Genomic DNA, 18756 nt, shown 5'->3' with positions numbered 1-18756 from the left:
CTCTTCTATTTTGTCAGTGACCTATACCCATCTTACCGCATCCAGGAACTCCTCTTCTGCAATGGACTAAGGGGATGGTAGATTGACTCACAGCTGAGGGAGAAGCATGGAAGCCATTACTGACAATGTCTCTCTTCAAGAGGAAAGCTGCCAGCCACACGTTTTATTAAAGAGGTGTCTGGGCCCTTGCTTAAGAAGCCACTAGAGCGATGGGGCTCGTATAAGCACTAAGGCACATGGATCTTTGGAGCTTAGTCTCATCATTTATCTCAAACCTCCCCATTTCAAGGAATGTGGTGATGGTCCCTTTCTGACCACACTTGGATTCCACAGGTTTCTGTCCTTCCTTTCAGTGTGGCTTCACACCTGGCTGTGGAACTGTGTTTACCTCAGAGATTGATTTACTTCATAAAAAGGGACTGTGTTGACCTTATTAGCTCCGTAAGCAGCTTTTGATGCCATTGGCTGTAAGGTTTTGTTGACTTGTCTGGGCAGTGTTGTCGGAATGGCTCTTCAATAGCTTCCCCCTTTCCTTTCCAAATGGTTCCAGAAGGGTGATGGGCAATGGCTCTTCCTCCCATAGGACTTCAGTGTGCAGGGTGCTGCAGAATTCTTCGTTTGTCACCTCTGTTGGTCAGTGTGTGCGAATGTTGACTGGCACTGCAGGAGGAGGTGGTGAGAAAGATAGACAGAGAACGATACTCAGTTTTGTCCCCTTTCCACTGAACCCAGATTCCACAGTCCCAGTCTTCTAGGACAGGTATCTGTATGAAAACAACGTGGCTGTGACCCATTTCCGATAAGACAGAAATTATGCTTGTTGGCACAGAGAAGCATTTAAGGAAAAGGAGCAGGAGTGTTGCCCGTGCCATTTATTGAGTGCATCTACCCACCGTTCCCCAGAGGATACACGGTTATGGCCATGGGGTCCTCAAGCTACTGGATTTTCAATTAGGATCGCTGCCTTTAATCTTCTGGCCAGGAGACTGCAGCTGTACCTCCCTAATGTTGAGCTCATGGAAGTACCCATGCCTGTGGTACCTTCAGCTTGGACACTTGCCTTTTGCTTAGGGGTACGCTTGAAATTTTACACAGAAACTGGATGCCTCCATTCTCCCCCTATGGAACATGCTCCTTACATGGCCCACTTCTCCCAGGATGCCCCTGCAACCACCAAATCCCCACAATGCACCACACTACTCAGTCAAAATAGAGATTGTGTTACATAATGGGAAAGGCAGTCTGCCAGGAATCCCAGACCATTGGAGGCAGTGAAGGGCCTGAACTACAACTCCCATGAGGCAATTCACCACAATAGGGTTTAATGTGAAACCTATTTGAAACTAAATATTTTTTTTTGTTGTTTTTCTCAATGGAAAAAAAGAAAAATTTCAGCAGAATCTAAGTCCCATGGAGAGTTTCAATTTTGCAGAAACTCCATTGTCCATTAACAAAAAATGTAAACTGTACATACGGAAAATTCCTGAGCACCATCTCTATAACTGATGCCAAGTGTGCCCTTTCCATTTCCTGAGTGGTGCCTGCTACCCTTAGCATTTCTGTCTAGGCTTCTCATTCGCTTCTGGCTGCAATTCGAGTTGTTGTTGATGAGAATCATTAGAACGCTCAGAGGTCTAGAGTGCAGATACATTCGGTCACGTTATACCCCATCACAGCAGCCAAGATCAGCTGGGAGACCTTCTGACAGTTTGAACACTGCATGGCTGGCCTGAGGTGTGAGGCCCAGACATGTACACTCTGGTGCATAAGGCAAAAACCCAGTAGGGGGCCAGGAGCTGCCTGAGGGTGTGAGGGAATGCATGTAAAAAAGCTACCAGTCTTTCAGTAATGTGTCCTACAAATCCAGGATCCTATGCTGGGGCTGGACAGAGAGCAGCATATGCTACCACTTTGTAGCTATACCAGAAGAGGAACAAAGGAGAAAGCTACCACCACCGCATGCCTCTGTTGTACTCCGTTCCCCACTGTTTTTAAAGAAATACAGCTTTGCTTGGGAGTAAGTGCTTTTCCTCTCCCAGTTCTGCAAGGGTTCTTCCCCCCTCTTGCTAGATTGGAGGAGCCTGCTGCCCAACCTACAGCTGTTATGGGAGGACACCCCATTTGTCGTCCTCCTGACTGCCATGCATCCACTTTGATTTGGGGAAGACGACATCTTCAGACAAGTGGGCCCCTCTTCAGCGCCCCATCTGAGCTCTGGTTTTGGAATCGTCAGCTAGGGAATCGTGTTATGAGGCTGTGCACTGAGTCCCTGTAAGACTCTTTCCAGGGTTTCTGTCATTCTGCTGTGGAAGAGGCTGCCCCCAGCTACAATGCTCAGCGTCTTTCCTCCTGTCGTGCCCAGGAGCCTGGGACGCTGCTCTGAAAGAGAGAGTGAGCAGCAGCAGTTATGGAATAAAGAGCAACCTCCAGAGCTGCAGGCCGTGAAAGGTTCATGAAGCTTCCACAGGCTTCACAGCCAGGAAACCAAGTCTGGATAACTCCCTGGGCCCAATCCTGTCATCTTTTTCCAGCCATAACTCCCTGGGTGAAATCCTGGCCCCATTGAACTCAATTGGAGTCTCTTCTCTGACTTCAGTGAGGCCTGGATCTCTCCCCACCTGAAGGATCAGATCCATTGTAGGACATTCACTGCATTGCTACGACATGAATCGTAATCGCGGCAGCACCTCCTGCTCGGCCTGGCTTCAGGCTAGCCACTGCCTCAGGATCCCCCAGCCTTCCAGCCTGGTTCACTTTCAGTTGTGACATGGGCATCTGGCTACACCATTAAGGAAAAAGTCCACTCCTGCCAGGGTAGCCACACCCAAAACAAAACATCTTCCGCCCAGTCTCAAGCTGTCTCTCCTTCCTGAGGGTCTGTCTTCTCTCTTCAACCCCTCCTGGGCTCATGTGAGACCATCCCTGCTCTCTCTTGAGAGTCACTGCTCAAGAGAATCATAGAATTGTATGATTCTCTTGAGCAGTGACACTCAGCACTTCCTACCTGGAGTCTCCCTTCTCTCTCGGCACTCCTGCAGGATTCTGTCTAATCTCCACCCCTGAAGGGGTCTGATTTACCACCTGACCTGCCTGTCATGTGACTTTGCCCATTTTCTCTACCTGGGGAAGATGAGCTAAGTGTGCCACAGGTGGGGCTGACCACAGTCGCCTTGTGACAATGCCTCAAAAGCCACACATATATCTTTCAAGTTAATTCTTATCCTCTCTTCTGGTTTCCTCTTCTACAAAGTCCTCAGTTTTGCGGCGGGGGTGGGGAAGGAGAGGAGGATAAAAGATCAACGTATGTAACAAAGGGAAACAGAGAAAGACAAGGAAATTGACTTTTACCCTGGGCTCAAGGACCAACAAAGACCAATTGAAACAAGGACTTCTACAGGTATCTCTTCTGCATTGTTCTGTACCTTAATTTTCTGGTGATCCCAGTAATAAAATGAACTGTATCTATTTCCTATATCTATGATTTTCCCCCTCATTATTTCAGTGCTTTTTTCAATCTGTTTTGGAGTTGGCCCAACAAGGATGAGCAAATCCCTTTCTATGTCTTTTGACTGAGCTCTTAATTGATATTTCTTCAACTCTTTTCAAAGCAGCTATTTTGGCATCTAGAAAAGATTTGGTGTCATCTGAGTGGTAGAAAATATATTTTAATCTTTCACAGCAGCGTTGTTTCTAAGATGTAGCATTTGGGGTAGCAGATGGGGTGGCAAAGAAGTTGCCTATAGGGGCAGTGCACTGCCTCAACCACTCTCCCGCCCGCTGCAGGAACTTTTAAATTAAAAGAGGAAAGACTTTGCAGTTTGATGCATTCCAGAAATGTATCTTACCAATTGTTTAGCACCCAAATTTCCATATAAATATTGCTGGGTTTGCAGCATTTTGAAAGGGTTCTATAAGAAAATTCTTATTCTAGCTAATGACTTCACAGACTGATGCTGAATGTTCTACCTTAGTTGTCCCCAAAGAGTCTAATCCGAGTGGCTCCTCACGGAAATGAGGGAAATGTGAATCTTCCGGTTCTAATACTGTAGAACCTTGTTTGTGTGTCTTTGGTACATTCCTGTACTTGCCAGATACGGAGATAAAAGTCATTACTGAATAATTATCTGCTCTAACCAGGGGAAGAGCATAATACAAATCTCCCCCACAACAGTGTTGTAAATATTTTGTGCTATTTTGCTCTACAAGTCTTTGGTTACCCTTAAAGATAAAAGAATTTTCTAACGATAAATACCGAGTCCTCACATTAACTAGAATAGTTGAAACATTTTTCAGCATTTTGAATTACATTTTTCTTAAATGTTACTCTAATGCTTTTTCATTGCAATTATCCTGTGTATTATTTGAGTTAGGAATGACAGGGCCCACTCCCTTGTCTTTTGCCAACCATTAGGTTTGCATTGTCTAGAAGAACAATGGAGCATTACATCTCCAAATCAAATTACTCTTGTGTTTAACAACCTCTATTTAAAATCAAGTCTCTTTATTTCTAAACAGGGCTGGTTCAGTCCTGGCCAAGTATTTGTGCTAGATGAGTATTGTGCACGAAATGGAGTCAGAGGCTGTCACAGACATCTCTGCTACCTCAAAGATTTACTGGAACGAGCAGAAAGCGGAGCTATGATTGACCCCACCTTGCTTCACTACAGCTTTGCCTTTTGTGCATCACATGTTCATGGCAACAGGTAAGGGATCATTTATATCTAGCAACTAAATGCCAGCAAGGGATGACTTTGTAAAATGTGGGTTTCCTTGGATAATGCACAACAATCCCCAACTTGTTTTCATACTGGATGTTTGGCAGCAGCTCTTCTGATGGCATAATTGGTTTGTTTGTTTGTTTCTTTACTTGTTCAAATGAAAGCAATAAAAATGTGCATACAGAATCCAAAATGATCATTTTTAACTTTTCTGCTCAGAAAACTCAAGATACACTTCTTGTTAATGTATATTTGGATGCCTAACTGAAATCTGTATCATTGTCATACATGCATAAATGGATATAAAGAATGTATTACATTGATTTTAATTAATGTACTAGAGCATCCAACAAGTTACCACAGGTAGCATTTTCGCCAGTGCCTGAGTTCCACTTTCAAATGTGATTTAGACACCTAGGAGCCTACATCCAATTGAAAGTTGGCTCCTAACTTGCTTAAGCATTGTTGAAAATTTCCCCCCACATCTTATTGTTGTTGCAGAGCAATTTCAAGTTCATAGTTTGCTTGTTTTCTTCTCTCAAATGTGGCAAACATACTGTGGCAAAAAGTGTCACTGTGCTACGTTTCCTTTTCTATATTGTTTTATTGACAGCTAGAGTAGCTGTTGCAGCTTCTTGCATTGAGGTTGTTTTCCAAGTTGCATTATATACTCTGAAATGTCGCACTCTATTCTGCATATGCTACTGAATAACAGAGTGTTACAAAATAATTATGTGTTTTTGTAAACTCTCCGTTAAACATCATCCAGAATTATGATACACATTGTCTGGATTTTATATTTTGAGACTGCCATGCGATACACAGTTAATTTTATATGTCTTGTCATGGAAACAGAGTTTTTAGTTTCTTGTTTTCTTTTTAGTTCTGACTTCCTTTTGCAAGTTTGTATCTTTTGGTGTTTATTATTTGGTTTCAGTTTTGTTTTCTTTCATTTATTTTTTCATGCTTTCTTCTGCTTCTTTCACTTTTGTTGCTGGCTTTATCCTGTGCATTTAAACTCATCCCAACCATTCCCCAAAGTCAACAAATTACAGAGTTACTTGGTGGGTCACAACCAAATGCAGACGGCGAGGGGGGCAAAATGTTGAATCCCTCTGCCACTGAAGTGGAGACAAAAAAGGATTCCAAAAAGGAGTCCAAAAAAAGGAAAGATTCCAAATCCCAGCCGAATCCAGAGCCGAAAAGGTAAGAGAGAGAGAGAGACCAATGCACAGAATTGTATTCTGTAATATATAATAACTTTTCAATCACTGAGCACACTGGGCACTTTGCGTTTACCATATTTACAGGGCTCTGAAGCTTTTGAAAAGGCAGATTTAATAATATGATAGTAAAAGAGCATCCAGCAATTTGGGGAACCAGTGAGTTTGTGATTTTTCAAATGTGTATTAGAAATAGAGTATTCAAAAATTACCTAAACAGAGAGGATACCAGTGAAATAAGAGTGCCTATCACTACAAGGTTATTAAGGGCAGTTCTCTGCTCTTTAATACTAATTCCACTATCCACAGGATGCATTACTGCAGAAACCTAACTCTGTTTTGAGGATATATAGGGCCTGATTGAAAATGCACTGAAGTAAATCGGAGCTTTGCATTTTACTTTATTGGACTTCGGATCATACTTTACAGCAGCCAAGGGTTCAGATTTTGATTTTCTTATTCCCATGTAACTCTGTTGATTCCAGTGTAACTGAGAGCAGAATCTGACCACTGTGTGTATGTCAACAGCAGGGACATATTAAACTTGCCAACTGTAGACTGCTATTCTATCCTGTTGTGTCGAGGGAATAGTAAATGGGGAGGGATGTGCTGAATTAAAAACAATGGGCAAGATGTGGCAATCTGTTAACTCATTTTTTGTCTGCACAGTGCCTCGCACAATGGGGTCCCAATTTTGGATGAGGCTCTGGTACTATTGTAAGACAAATAATAAATAATACAAAATGGATATCTCTAAACAAGCTGGGTTTTTTAGTAACACTAGACTAGTCCCATACCATGGATTGATTGTGGTGTTAAGCTTTCTTTTGCTCTAATGAGACCATTTGCCATACATCTGACTTAGAAACCAAAGACTGAGTGTCTTACCTAGGGACATGTTATGTTCTCCAGAACTTGTCATTTTTGAGTCAAGATTGAATGTCTTTCTGACGCCTGTGCTCTAGTTCAAACAGAAGTTATGGGCTTGATGAAGACATTATTGGAATTATTGGGTGAGGTTCTCTGACCTGCGTTATGGAGAAAGTCAGACTGGATTGTCACAGTAGTCCCTCCTGGGCCTAAAAAAATCTGTAAATCTGTATCTTTAATTTATTATTATGGCTCAGGCAGAAATCAGAGTATCTAAGTTCCTTAGATTCCTTGTTGTGATTCCTTTTTGAAAGAATATTCAGGCTATGTGCGTGATTTGTTTTAGAGCCAGGCTAGACTGACACAGCTGGGGAAAACTGTTACTTATTTATGTGCTACCTAATCACCAATTACCAGTGTATTTGTGTGTATAAAGCCACTCTATCTTTGACAGTCTTGTGGAAGTAGACAGTCTCCTTTTCCCACCTTTCATTTGTTGCTTGTTTTCTTAGGTCTTACACCTGCAGTCTGTTCTACCTAGGCAGAGCCTTAGCTTATTGCAGGGTCAAAGCCTTACCTTGTAAGCTCTTTGAGGTAGGCATCATGTCTTGCTCTGTGATTGTACAGCACTTAGAAAAATGGGAACCCATCTAGGCTTAGAACCTTTGAGCAATGTTGTACTAGAAATACTACTAATAATAAATAACATCGTTATTTGTGCACCCAGCTCTTTGGGAAAAGGTATCATTTGAACATACACATTAAAATATATATGGTCAATATCTTTGCTATTTAACAAAAACATATTACTTTTGTCATAAACCCGGATATATTAATTGAACTTTCTTTAGAAACTGGACATTACGTCACTTTTAGAGGGCAAAAAAAAACAACTGGTGGTTTAGCTTTCTCGGGAATGAGGTTGGCTGTCAGTCAGACTATGCCACTCCAGTCATGAAGGTCGAATAGAGAGAGAATTCTGTGTGGCTATCAATCTCCTATATTAGCAATAGACAGTGATGGAGCAGAGGTGGGTTGTCTGTTTGTATTGTGTTTGTGTCAGGTCAGACAGTGAGACAACAGTAGCTTGCAGTCAGTGAGAAAGTGCAGAGAGAATGTGATTCAGATGTTCAGGACAGCCTGAAGGTCGGGACTGACAGAATGACAGGCCATCATAGAGAAGAAACTAACTAGCTGCTGTCCAGGGTCCTGCTTCCTTAATACTGCCTTGTTATCTGATCAGTGTCAGTGCAGGACAGGAACAAAGCGGCTGCTGTTAAAAATACACCTCTAGCTTTGCTGTGACCTTATTGCCATATCATGTGAAATGGTCAAAAACCAATATGGGTGATATTTCCAACTACTACTGCAGTCTGTTTCCCCTTTACCTCGACTTTTTTTTTAAGGTGATGAGTTGTTAGACCTTTGAAAGCTCGAAATACCTACTCCAAAGGGACACTATAAATCATTGCCATCTGCATAGTAGAATCCATTAATTTTCTCTGTTAATTTTACCCATACTTTAAAAATAAAAAAGTGACAGTTAATTGCAGTTTTTTATCCCAGGTTTTGCCTTCTGCAGACATCTGTATGCATGATAGATGGGAGTGTCATAGATATACATACCAATCATGACTGTGCAAAGCCTACTAACCCTAGTTACCATAACTAATTACAGTTCACTGAAATTAAGGAAATTAGTGATGGTACTTCTTCCCTGTACTTAAGGATGCAACATTAGTGGATGCCTTAAAAAGTTCCACCAATTTGAAAGATTTTACCAGTTCTAATGGAAATCTGGTAGAAATCATTCAAATTGGTAGAATTTTGTAAAGGCACACCCATTTGGATCTATTTGCTTTAGGTACTTATGTGGGCCCCATTACAGTAGTATTGACCATCTCACAGTCCATTAATGTAATTATCCTTACAACACCCTATGAGACAAGGAAGTGCCATTATCCCTGTTTTGCAGATGGATAACAAAGGCACAGACAGACGACGTGATTTGCAGAAAGTTCCACAGGAAGTGTCTGGTGAATCGGGGACTTGAACCCACGTCTCAGGCTGGTGCCTTAACCAGTGCACCATTCTACCTCTCCCTTTTTAAGAGTTCCCTACTTAGGGTTTTATTCCTTGACTACAAACACAGCTGTTGCTGATTGACCCATGTAAAAACAAAAATGGTTTTTAAAAATAAAATTGGTTAGAGTGGGCAAAAAAATTGCTGCTTTTGTGGTTTTATATACCTTTTTGTCCTAGTATATTGAAAATTTAATTCCAGATTTGTGTAAAAATTAAGGACTGGATTAGTGGATGTTGAGCCCATCACCACTTGGACTTCATATTGAATCTGGTCCAAGTTGGTGGTGAGGGAACATTGTGATTATCTGGCAGCTGGTCAGTGATCTGTGTGAAATGAGCTGGTGTTCGGTCCAGTTTCTCAGTCCCATCACCAAACATCCACACGATCAATTATCTCACTATAATTTGCCCAGTTTTTGCACACAGGTGGATTGGTGCACTGTCCTTCCCATAGTCACTGTGTTTCACAAACACTAAATTCACTTTCAAAATGAAATCAAAATTGGCATCCCCTGCATCTGTTGCCTTTGCAGATTGTCAACTGTTGTCAGACTCCAGAACTATTACCGTTCTGAAGTAGTTTGTGGAACTTGTGGAATTAAATATCTGCATTACATTTTAGAGCTTTCTCAATTATGTCTCCTTAATATTTGGTTTATATCGCACAACAAAAATTTCATAGAGCTGGTTGAAAAATGGGAAAGAGTTTTTTCAAATTTTTCATGAAAAAACATCATAGAAATTTCAAAAACTTTCAACCAGCTCCAGACATTCATAACATCTCTGTTTGCTCTCTTTGGAGATTATATTAATCGATCGATAGTGGGCACTAACACATGTTGTATCAGAGAGCCATAGGTTAACAAAACCATACTACAGGTAATACCATACTTTTTATTAATTCCTGGATCCATGTATTAGCCAGAGCCATAATAGGAATGTATTGACACAGAACATGTTACTGATGTCTTCAAAACATAGTCTGTTGTATAGGCTGAGATGATGCATTATGCCAGTGATCCCCCGATAAATAGTATCGTGTTACATGCTGACATGATACATTGCCATGGGTATACGAGAGGAAGATGTGCCAGTGAAGCATCCACGCAGTCCGAGCATGGTTCTTTGGGGATGCATGTTGCACTCGAGACAGAGTGAGCCATGACTCAGCTCTGCATATCCACAAAGCACCAAAGCCTGGACTGAAATGAAGAGAAAAGAGAAGTGGAATAAAAGCCAAAGCTATAGTAATGAAATGGGCTGTCTTTTTATTATTGTCCCGTGTGGCTGATTAAGGTTGGGGCACATAGCTACGTTAAAAGTCCTCTTAAGAAAAAATACAGAAAAAAAAGAACTATACAATCTTGAGGATATAATATAAATTCACAGGAGCAATCCATATATGATTCCATATCGGATTGAATGAGGTTGAAACTTAATGGCCAACCCTTTAAAGGGAGTTCCAGTGCAGTTGCTGGGACACTCTGCAGATGTATGGGTTTGTCTGTAGGGCTGCCTTTATGCCATTAGTGCCTTGGACTGTAAATCCCATAGTAGTCTGTGATGCTAGACGTAAGATATGTCTTGCACCTGACTGCAAAGGCCTGAGTTGAAGATCGCATCTGTCTTATCTTAGATTTGCCTTTTGTTAGTTAAAATCAGATTATTTCCATTATTTTTGACATGATTTATTTCATCATCTCTGATGCGTGTGAAACACACGTAGAGATTTGGTTACTGCATCTAAAGAGTATTTTCCCCAATGATAAAGCTTAAAGTAGTTAAGCATAAAAGGTGGAAGAGATGATTTTTTTTTTTATTTATAAGCCTCTTCGCTTTTCAGACAGGCTAATGTCAAAGAGATTAACCCAAAGGAGCTATACTGTAGATTTATAATTGCATACAAATGCATGTTATTGCTTCATATATTAGTCTTTGTTAAAAATGATTTTGATATATTTGTTTTAGCAGCATAACTAGCCCTGAGGGCCTCCGGGTATAATTAGAAAAGGGCATGGTGGGGGAGGTGTGGCTTGCAGAATGAAGCATTGGCCTTAGGATCACAGGTCCTAATTATAATTTATAATTAACCCTGTGATTTGCACAACAGTCTAAACTAAGGAAAGAAAATCTTTTTGCAGTTTGACATGAAAATGTGTGTGTTTGTTTTTTAATTTCACAGCCTGCTTTTTTGGTTGTTTTCATACTTTAAAAACAAAAAGTTGAAGAAAAATAGGGAACTCGACATCGATGGAAGAATAGCATGTAAAACTTTTCCCGTGAAATATTTATGTTAAGCACTGACAAATCTGCAGGTGATAACATACGTCTGTAACAAAAAGAGTTATCCCTGAAAACGTGTGTTTTGGGATTGCTAAATATAAATTTATAAATAATGTTTTTTTTTAATTTCTGCCCTCCCCCCACTATTTAAACCAGACTCCTCTAATTTGCCTGGCAGGATCAATATAGGATCAGATGCAAATCTGTTACCATTCAAATCGGAGAGATTTATGTTGTATGTTGATCTAAATCCATAGAAAGAAAGAGACATAGATACTCTGTGTGTGTCTGTGTGTGTACACATTTATATTTAAATACAATGTAGGTGCAGCATTTCTTTCACTGTTTCTCTCCTACCACTCCTGCTACTGTCTACCCCAGTGTAATATAAATCTTACATGGCCACTGTGAATGTATGTGTTAGTTTTCTACAATTGTGTTTTAGCTAAAATGTAATGTGCAAATTTTGTTTGCTGAAGGAAGCTGTGATTCCATATATAAATTAAACATCCAGTATAGAGTTGATGGGAAACCTTTGTTAAATAAAAAGAGGTAATACCAGCATGAATAAGAAAATTAATTCATGAGATTTCACCTTCTTTTGAGAACATCTTTAAGAACCATCAGTAGTGCATGTTCTGACAAGGGAATTATCTAGAACACAGAAGTGAATGTGACATAGAGAGGATAGCTTATAAAACCCTTAGTTTGCGTAGCAAATGGAAAAATAAATATGCTTCAAAATTATTCAGTTTTCAAATATATTTGACTAATGTTTTATTTTAATTAGGTTTCAGAAATTATCACGTTAATAAATTAGGTGCAGGGGTTTTGATGGCGTTTTTATATAGTTCTGTCAATATCCTTGCATTTGTCGCTAATTAATGAGTTCCTAATGCTTCAGCTTCTGGGGAGATGAGCAACAAAAATTAACATAACTAGTAAATCTGAAGATGTGCAGCTGGGTTATAGTATTTGAAATTTGACAAAACCATTGGAAGTATTATTGTTTGTGACATGGCTCAAGATGGGAGATTGTGAGGAGAGTAAAGATGACAGAACTGGTGCTAACCACTGTGACAACAACTTGAAAAGCAGCCGACATGACATCTTTCCTATCATGCTGCCGAAAATGTCAACTTTGTGAAGGACAGTGAGAAAATGGTTTGCCGAAAATTTGAAAGGTAGATTCAAGAGATGCTCATCATGTCAGATGTAATATAGTCCACAGCTGTTTGAGAAAGGAAGTCCTTGCAGTTGTGATGGCTCTCAGTTGGCAGGCCCTTCCAGACATCCGTGCGGCTCCAAAAATGGCTACAGTTGACCTGTAGATTGTCTCAAGTTTGTAGTAGAATGAGATGCAAGGGTGAGCTATTGTTTATCTAGCATGCAGTTTTGTAGAACGATGTAAGGTACGTAAGGTAACTTTTTAATTGTCTTAAAATGGCTGAATTTGGCATTGTGTCTTCTGTTAAAGATCAAGAAAAATCAAGGCCTAACTATTTATGACCGAAGTGTGGTGAATATTTGAAATATATATATATATATAGTCTGCGTGTAGCTAGATAGTTAGATTTTTGTCTCAGCACAAACCGTTTGGACATTATAACTTAACTTAGATGAGTTGTGGATATATATTAACTCTAGTCCAACGAGGTTTGGACCCAGCCATGTGCCCACATAGAGTTTCTAACAGTATCAGTGCTTTAGACTGAAAACTGCCAGAGCACTGAAAATTTAGGCTGCCACTCCAAATTGTAATGACGCAGTTGTGCCAAAGCATTGCAAGTGTCTGAAATTGGTGTTGCCTGGCAAGTGCTAAAATAGCTAGATCAGACAGAATTAAAGCCTGATTCAGAGCCTGTTGAACTCAGTGGAAATATTTGAGTGGCTTCAAATGGGTTTGGATCAACCCTACATACAACTCTGGACACTGTCCCACTGAAGACAGTGGAAAATGCACTGGGACATTAAATTGAGTGCCCCTTGCTGGGTTAAACAGTATGCAATGATATTTTACATTAATAATTTGAATTAAAAGAGGGGCTGAAAATTTATAAAACTAGTATTTTTTAACTGAGAAGCCTCTTGGCACATGTACTATTCCCTAGAAAATAAGTCTGCATTTAAACTCTTGAGTCTTCTGTGGCATTTTCAGTAAATCTTTTACTCTGAGGGCTATTAACCCAACAAATGGTAACATAATTTTCAGAATTTTTCCAGTTCATCAGCATATTGTTCCTAGTTCAGGCTCTTTACAGTCAAAGTATTGTGGCTACATCGTTTGTCAGTTGCTGATACAATTGACCTTAATGAAACTCTATGAGCTATATGGATTTTGTGCATCTCTGCGGATGTGCACTCAAAACTCATATGAGGGCTTCAATCCTGTCCTTTGACACAGAGTATTTATCATGGAGTATCTTGAAAAATCTGCCACTCTACTGGCAAGCAAACTAGATTCCCCCATGTACACAGCAGTGCTGACATGCATAACTGATGGCATGAACATGATCTGAATCTGAATACTAATTATTTCTAGGATTTTGGATCAAAAATATACTAACCATGTTCAGTGGCTGTGTTTTAAAATCAATGTATAACTGGATTTACCTGGCTTACCTGCTTCTTCAAAATAACTAGACCTAATTGTGTACTAATGAGACCAAATCCATTCTTCCAGAATTGTTTAATAAATGTGTTTTCCAGCTAAAATTTTATATTCCACAGTTCAGCCTAAATAAAAATTTTACAGCTGAGCTTGGCAAATAAATGATAGGAGATTCTTATGGAAATGCTGATTAAATTTAAAGATATCCACTGTCATCTGGGCCTTTTAATATGTCCAGGTTATAAGTGTTATTTAATGTAGCTTTAGCACTTACATATAATGAAAAGAAAATCAATTAAGATGTGTTAGCATCTTTGTTTGGATTTGTTAAGAGAACTGTTTACCTGTGTTCTAACAGCAGAACTAATATTTATGATATTAAGAGGTTTCTGCATCTGAGGTCAATGAAACATGACTGTACAGATTGTAATTTTTCTTTTAGTTTAGGGCCTTTTGATTCTTTAAAAGGAAAATAAAGCTAACCAATTAACCCCTGACAGGAGGTTTGTTAGAAGCTGTGTAATCCCTTGCCAAGCCTTTTGTATAACCAAACTAGTCTAGTACTAAGGATTTACACAGTTTAAGCTGAACACTGGAGGAGGCCTTTAAGTAAGAACATTTGTTCAATTTTAAGACAAATGTTACCTAAAGAGAGACTCTGCTGGTATAGGCTACACAGTAATACACAAATCTGTATGCTTTGCCTGTCAATAATAGAAACTAGTGATGTTTATTGTCTGAGTTGCTGATTTCTTTGGTGAATGGATTAGACTAGCCCTCTACCCAATTCAGAGATTATGCTGTGGCGTGTATTTCTCTGGTGCGGGGGAGAAGGTGGTATGTGTGCAGAGGATGCTGATTTCTGCTCACACATTGGTGCAAATCAGGAGTCAGTTTAAATCAGCAGAGTTACAAAGATGTAAAAATAGAACGTGAGCACAATGAGGCATGGGGACTGTCCATATTATCTATCACCATTACAGGTGAAGAATGGAAGAGATGATTGCTTGCGCACTGTGCTCTGTGAAAGATGGAAAATACCCCAAAGTCGCTACTTGTGGCTGCCTTATTCATAATGCAGTCCTGTGCATTACTGAAATAATAAAAGTGTAACAAATTTTCATTGAAGCACTGCTTTGATGGAATGTGTTATTTTTTACGAAATTCTTAAATTCCTGTAAAAGGACATTATTTTTGAAAATGCAAAATGTATATTGATCTTAGAGCATATATTTCAGTTTGTGCTCCTTCCTTTTACATGATAAAATGTTATAACGTGATTCAATGGACATGAATGAGTGCTGTATTTTTATATTCTGTTTGTATGTGAGTTTATCATGATTATACTTTCATGCTGTGAACCATATTTTAAATTTGATAAATGTGAATATGATTATTTCTGTAGAAATGAATAACATATTGAGCCAAACAGGACTTATACGCAGTCCTTACTTAATGAAAATTCCCATTATAGTATTTATATATTTGTGTGTATATATATACACACATATATGTGTGTGTATTTTTCGAGAGAACTACATTTTTCCAGGGTTTTCTGCAGTAAACAAAAATATAGTGATTTCACTCTTTAAAAACATGCATATCATAATTTTAAAATGAGTATTTATTTTATTCTGAGATATGCTTTCTAAACAGTCATGCTGCTTTACCCATTAGTGCTTCTTTGCATGGCATATGCAGTGTATCCTGGATCTAAGAGTTGATGACATGCATTTCCAAAAATTGCAATATCTTGTTTGCTGTACAGATGACTTACCAGGGTCATGAGGTGAAGCTTGAGTCATTCATGGCATTTTTCCTTCAGGCCTGATGGAATAGGAACTGTAACTGTGGAAGAGAAAGAACGTTTTGAAGAAATCAAGGAGCGGCTCCGCTTGCTTCTGGAGAATCAGATCACCCATTTTAGGTAAAGGCAGAGGCTCTTGGTTTAAAGTGAGAGAGGATGCATTTCCTCAAGACTCCATCCCATAAAAGATGAGTCTTTTAGATTTCAAAGGTTGCAGCTTATTATAATTCTGCATAAGTAATATGCACAGAGTAAAATAACTTGGTACATTAGGGTGCCAAAACTTGCAGCTGCGGAAGACATGAATATGTTCATAGCTGATAAACAGAAGGCTTAACCTTTTAAAGGTATTTCAACTCAGCTTGCCCACATAGGCACAGCAACAAGAGGAGGACTCATATTTGACAAATAATTGTAAGCAAATAATTAAAGACCCTGTGATCTTATTTCTTCCTCTTTCCCATCCCCTCCTGCTTACCACATTCTGCTATCTACTCCCATCTCTTCCTAGTACAAAGAAAGGCAGGGTTTTTTTCATGGATGGTTTAATTTTGGGAATAATGGATATCACCATTTGGTTTTCCCTGTGATTGAAGCATAGGGGTATATCCTCCAGGCTCTGGAGCACATCATGGAGAGTATTTCTGAGATTTCCTAACAATCCCACTGAGGTACCTAATCAAAATTACTCTTTCAGGCCTTGATCCAGACTCTTGGGCCCTCATGGCACCACTTGAAGGGTAGGAGCCTAATTCAGGGAAGCGAGAACAAAGCTCTCGCCCCGCCACCCAGTCTTTCTTATCAGATCACTCTTAAGCCTATTGGTATATTTGCCCATGTGCATTTGAGTTAATCTTTAAAATTGGGTTTTTTGCTAGGTACTGCTTTCCATTTGGCCGACCTGAAGGTGCTTTGAAAGCTACTCTATCCCTACTGGAAAGGGTAAGCATCACAATAACAAAGGCAGGTTAAAATTCCTATGTTCTTATTCAATCATATAGTAGAGTTTACATGGCAATTATATTTATGCATGGATATACACACAAATTGAATTAGATCACATTACAGCATCCATTCGTTCACGGGCATGAGTAGATTTTGGAGGGGGATTACACCCTGTAATGCAGTGTACAGAAAATTCTAAATATTGTGAATTATGGGCCTAATTCTCTAGCCAGTTAAACCAGTTTTGTGTCCCAAGATGATGCAAATTAAGGAACGCGGATTCAATGGAATTATGCTGGCATAAAACTGGTGTAATGGGGTGATGAATCAGACCCTTTAAATTTAATTGTTGGAAACTTGTCTGAAGAAATAACAGTTCTAAAAAGCTTCATGTCGCTGAGTAAAATAGGTGCTTGCAGAAAGGGTACCTGTAGTAATGCCGCAGTGGCAGCTTTGGTTCGGTCACCTGTGGGGTCTGAACCTACGGCTTCTGGATCTAAAGGTGTGAGTTTCTACTGCTTGATCAAAAGAATCAAGTGCACTCGGTCTTTTAAACTTTACTATGTAGGCTGGCCACTAGAGGTGAGCCACATAGAATAAGATAGCCACACTGGGTTAGTGTTGGGTACTCATACGTTTGTCGAACAAACAAAAAAAGATCAATGGTGTGTGTGTTTGGTGCCACATCAAATCAGTTTTTCTTATGTCCAGGTTCTGATGAAAGACATAGTTACTCCTGTCCCTCAAGAGGAGGTAAAAACAGTCATCCGTAAATGCTTGGAGCAAGCTGCTTTAGTCAACTATACTAGACTATCAGAGTATGCCAAAATTGAAGGTAAGGCAATTACTTTATGGTGTTAAAATGTTACTGTGTTTCTATGTGGAAACTACCGCTAGCGGCTATTTAAAACAATGAATTAACTATTTATTTGCTTGACAATAAAACTGAAGTCAAAGGGAATATGGAATTGGCTGGGAAATGTATTTGTGGTATTTGTTTTGTTTGTTTTTTAAGAATTAAGAGCAGAGGTTAGCGAAATATTTCTTTTTCTAGGAAAAAGATGAAATGGTTAACAGAATCATGGCTTCTTCTGAGCACTAGTGCGTTTGGCCAGTTGTACAACAATCGTACTCGTGTCTTTGTTTTAAAAAAAATGAGAAGTACGTGGGATGTCATGTTTGTAGCTGAAAAGGATAATGCTGCTAATTGCTTGTGACAGTGGAGTTCAGAGAACAACCAAAATATAAGAAGCTAAGAAATGTTTTATCTCTGCTTAATTGTTTGTAGCCAACTTAAAATGTCTTTTTCTGGGATGTGTTTCACTGCTTTTGCTTTGTGAATAGTGGAAGTCATCAGCTGATCCCATTCTTGCATCAGATTTCTTTCTTGTCACTCTAAATCCAGCATAGCTGATATCATTGACCTTTTAAGTTATGGGGGAATAATAACTGGTGACCAGAGACACATGTAGCCATCAAAAAGACATTTTAAAACTTGCTGGAGGATATGTGTTTTGTTGGAGCTCAATGATCAGCTAGTTCTTCACATGTTAATCAGATTTCATTGTTACCTTGTTGGCTGCTATACAGCAATTTGAAACTCCTACACAACTTTACAAGTGCTTGTAACTGAAAGCTGTATGTTCAAAAAGAATTGTTTTATTCTGGATTTTGGTCTTCTGTTGTGTGTGAAATATAAAGTTTTACTAAAGCTAGATTCACATTATATGCCTCTAAGACATTACTGAAAGAAAAAAAAATCACCATCTGATTTGTTCCTAGCCCTTGTTTATATGAGGGCATGGGTTATTACATGTCAAATTTTCTAGGTTCTGTACATGGTATGTCCTCTCTTTTTCTATTTTTTCTGTCTGACAATGCAAATTGTGTACCAGTGGTAATGAATTCATTGTTATGCATCCAGTGAGAAACACTTAAGAATTGGGCACTAAAAGGATGTTTATCAACTCTTGACTTGGTAATGAGTGACAAAAATAGAGAAGGATTGAAGGTTTAATAAGCACTGTATTATCAGGCAATTTATCGAAGTACTCAGCTTCACAGGATATGTTAATTGGTGTATTCTGTAAAATGCAATGTTGAAATAGACTTGACGAGGACGGAGGAGGACTCAGAATCAAAAAGCAACTTTTGTTTTGATGGATGCTTCTACCAAATGCTGGCTTCCCTAGGTCTCTGTGTAAATATCACTAA

At 39.3% G+C, this 18756-nt stretch overlaps 1 protein-coding gene across 10 annotated transcripts in view; it reads left to right on the top strand.

Moving 5' to 3' along the window:
- The window catches only part of CADPS (calcium dependent secretion activator), a 389708-nt gene that overhangs the window by 267232 nt on the left and 103720 nt on the right, over positions 1-18756 (top strand). For all 10 annotated transcript variants that reach the window (XM_048859020.2, XM_048859018.2, XM_048859022.2 and 7 more), the window contains exons 13-16: positions 4516-4703; positions 15616-15717; positions 16476-16539; positions 17254-17377. In XM_048859020.2, coding sequence (XP_048714977.1) covers positions 4516-4703; positions 15616-15717; positions 16476-16539; positions 17254-17377 — 478 coding nt within the window. The remainder of the gene's footprint in view (positions 1-4515; positions 4704-15615; positions 15718-16475; positions 16540-17253; positions 17378-18756) is intronic.

This window comes from Caretta caretta, chromosome 7 (genome assembly GCF_965140235.1).
Source record: "Caretta caretta isolate rCarCar2 chromosome 7, rCarCar1.hap1, whole genome shotgun sequence".
Lineage (NCBI taxonomy): Eukaryota > Metazoa > Chordata > Testudines > Cheloniidae > Caretta > Caretta caretta.
Note: the sequence above shows the minus strand (reverse complement) of the source record. Positions and strands in the feature narration are given on the sequence as shown.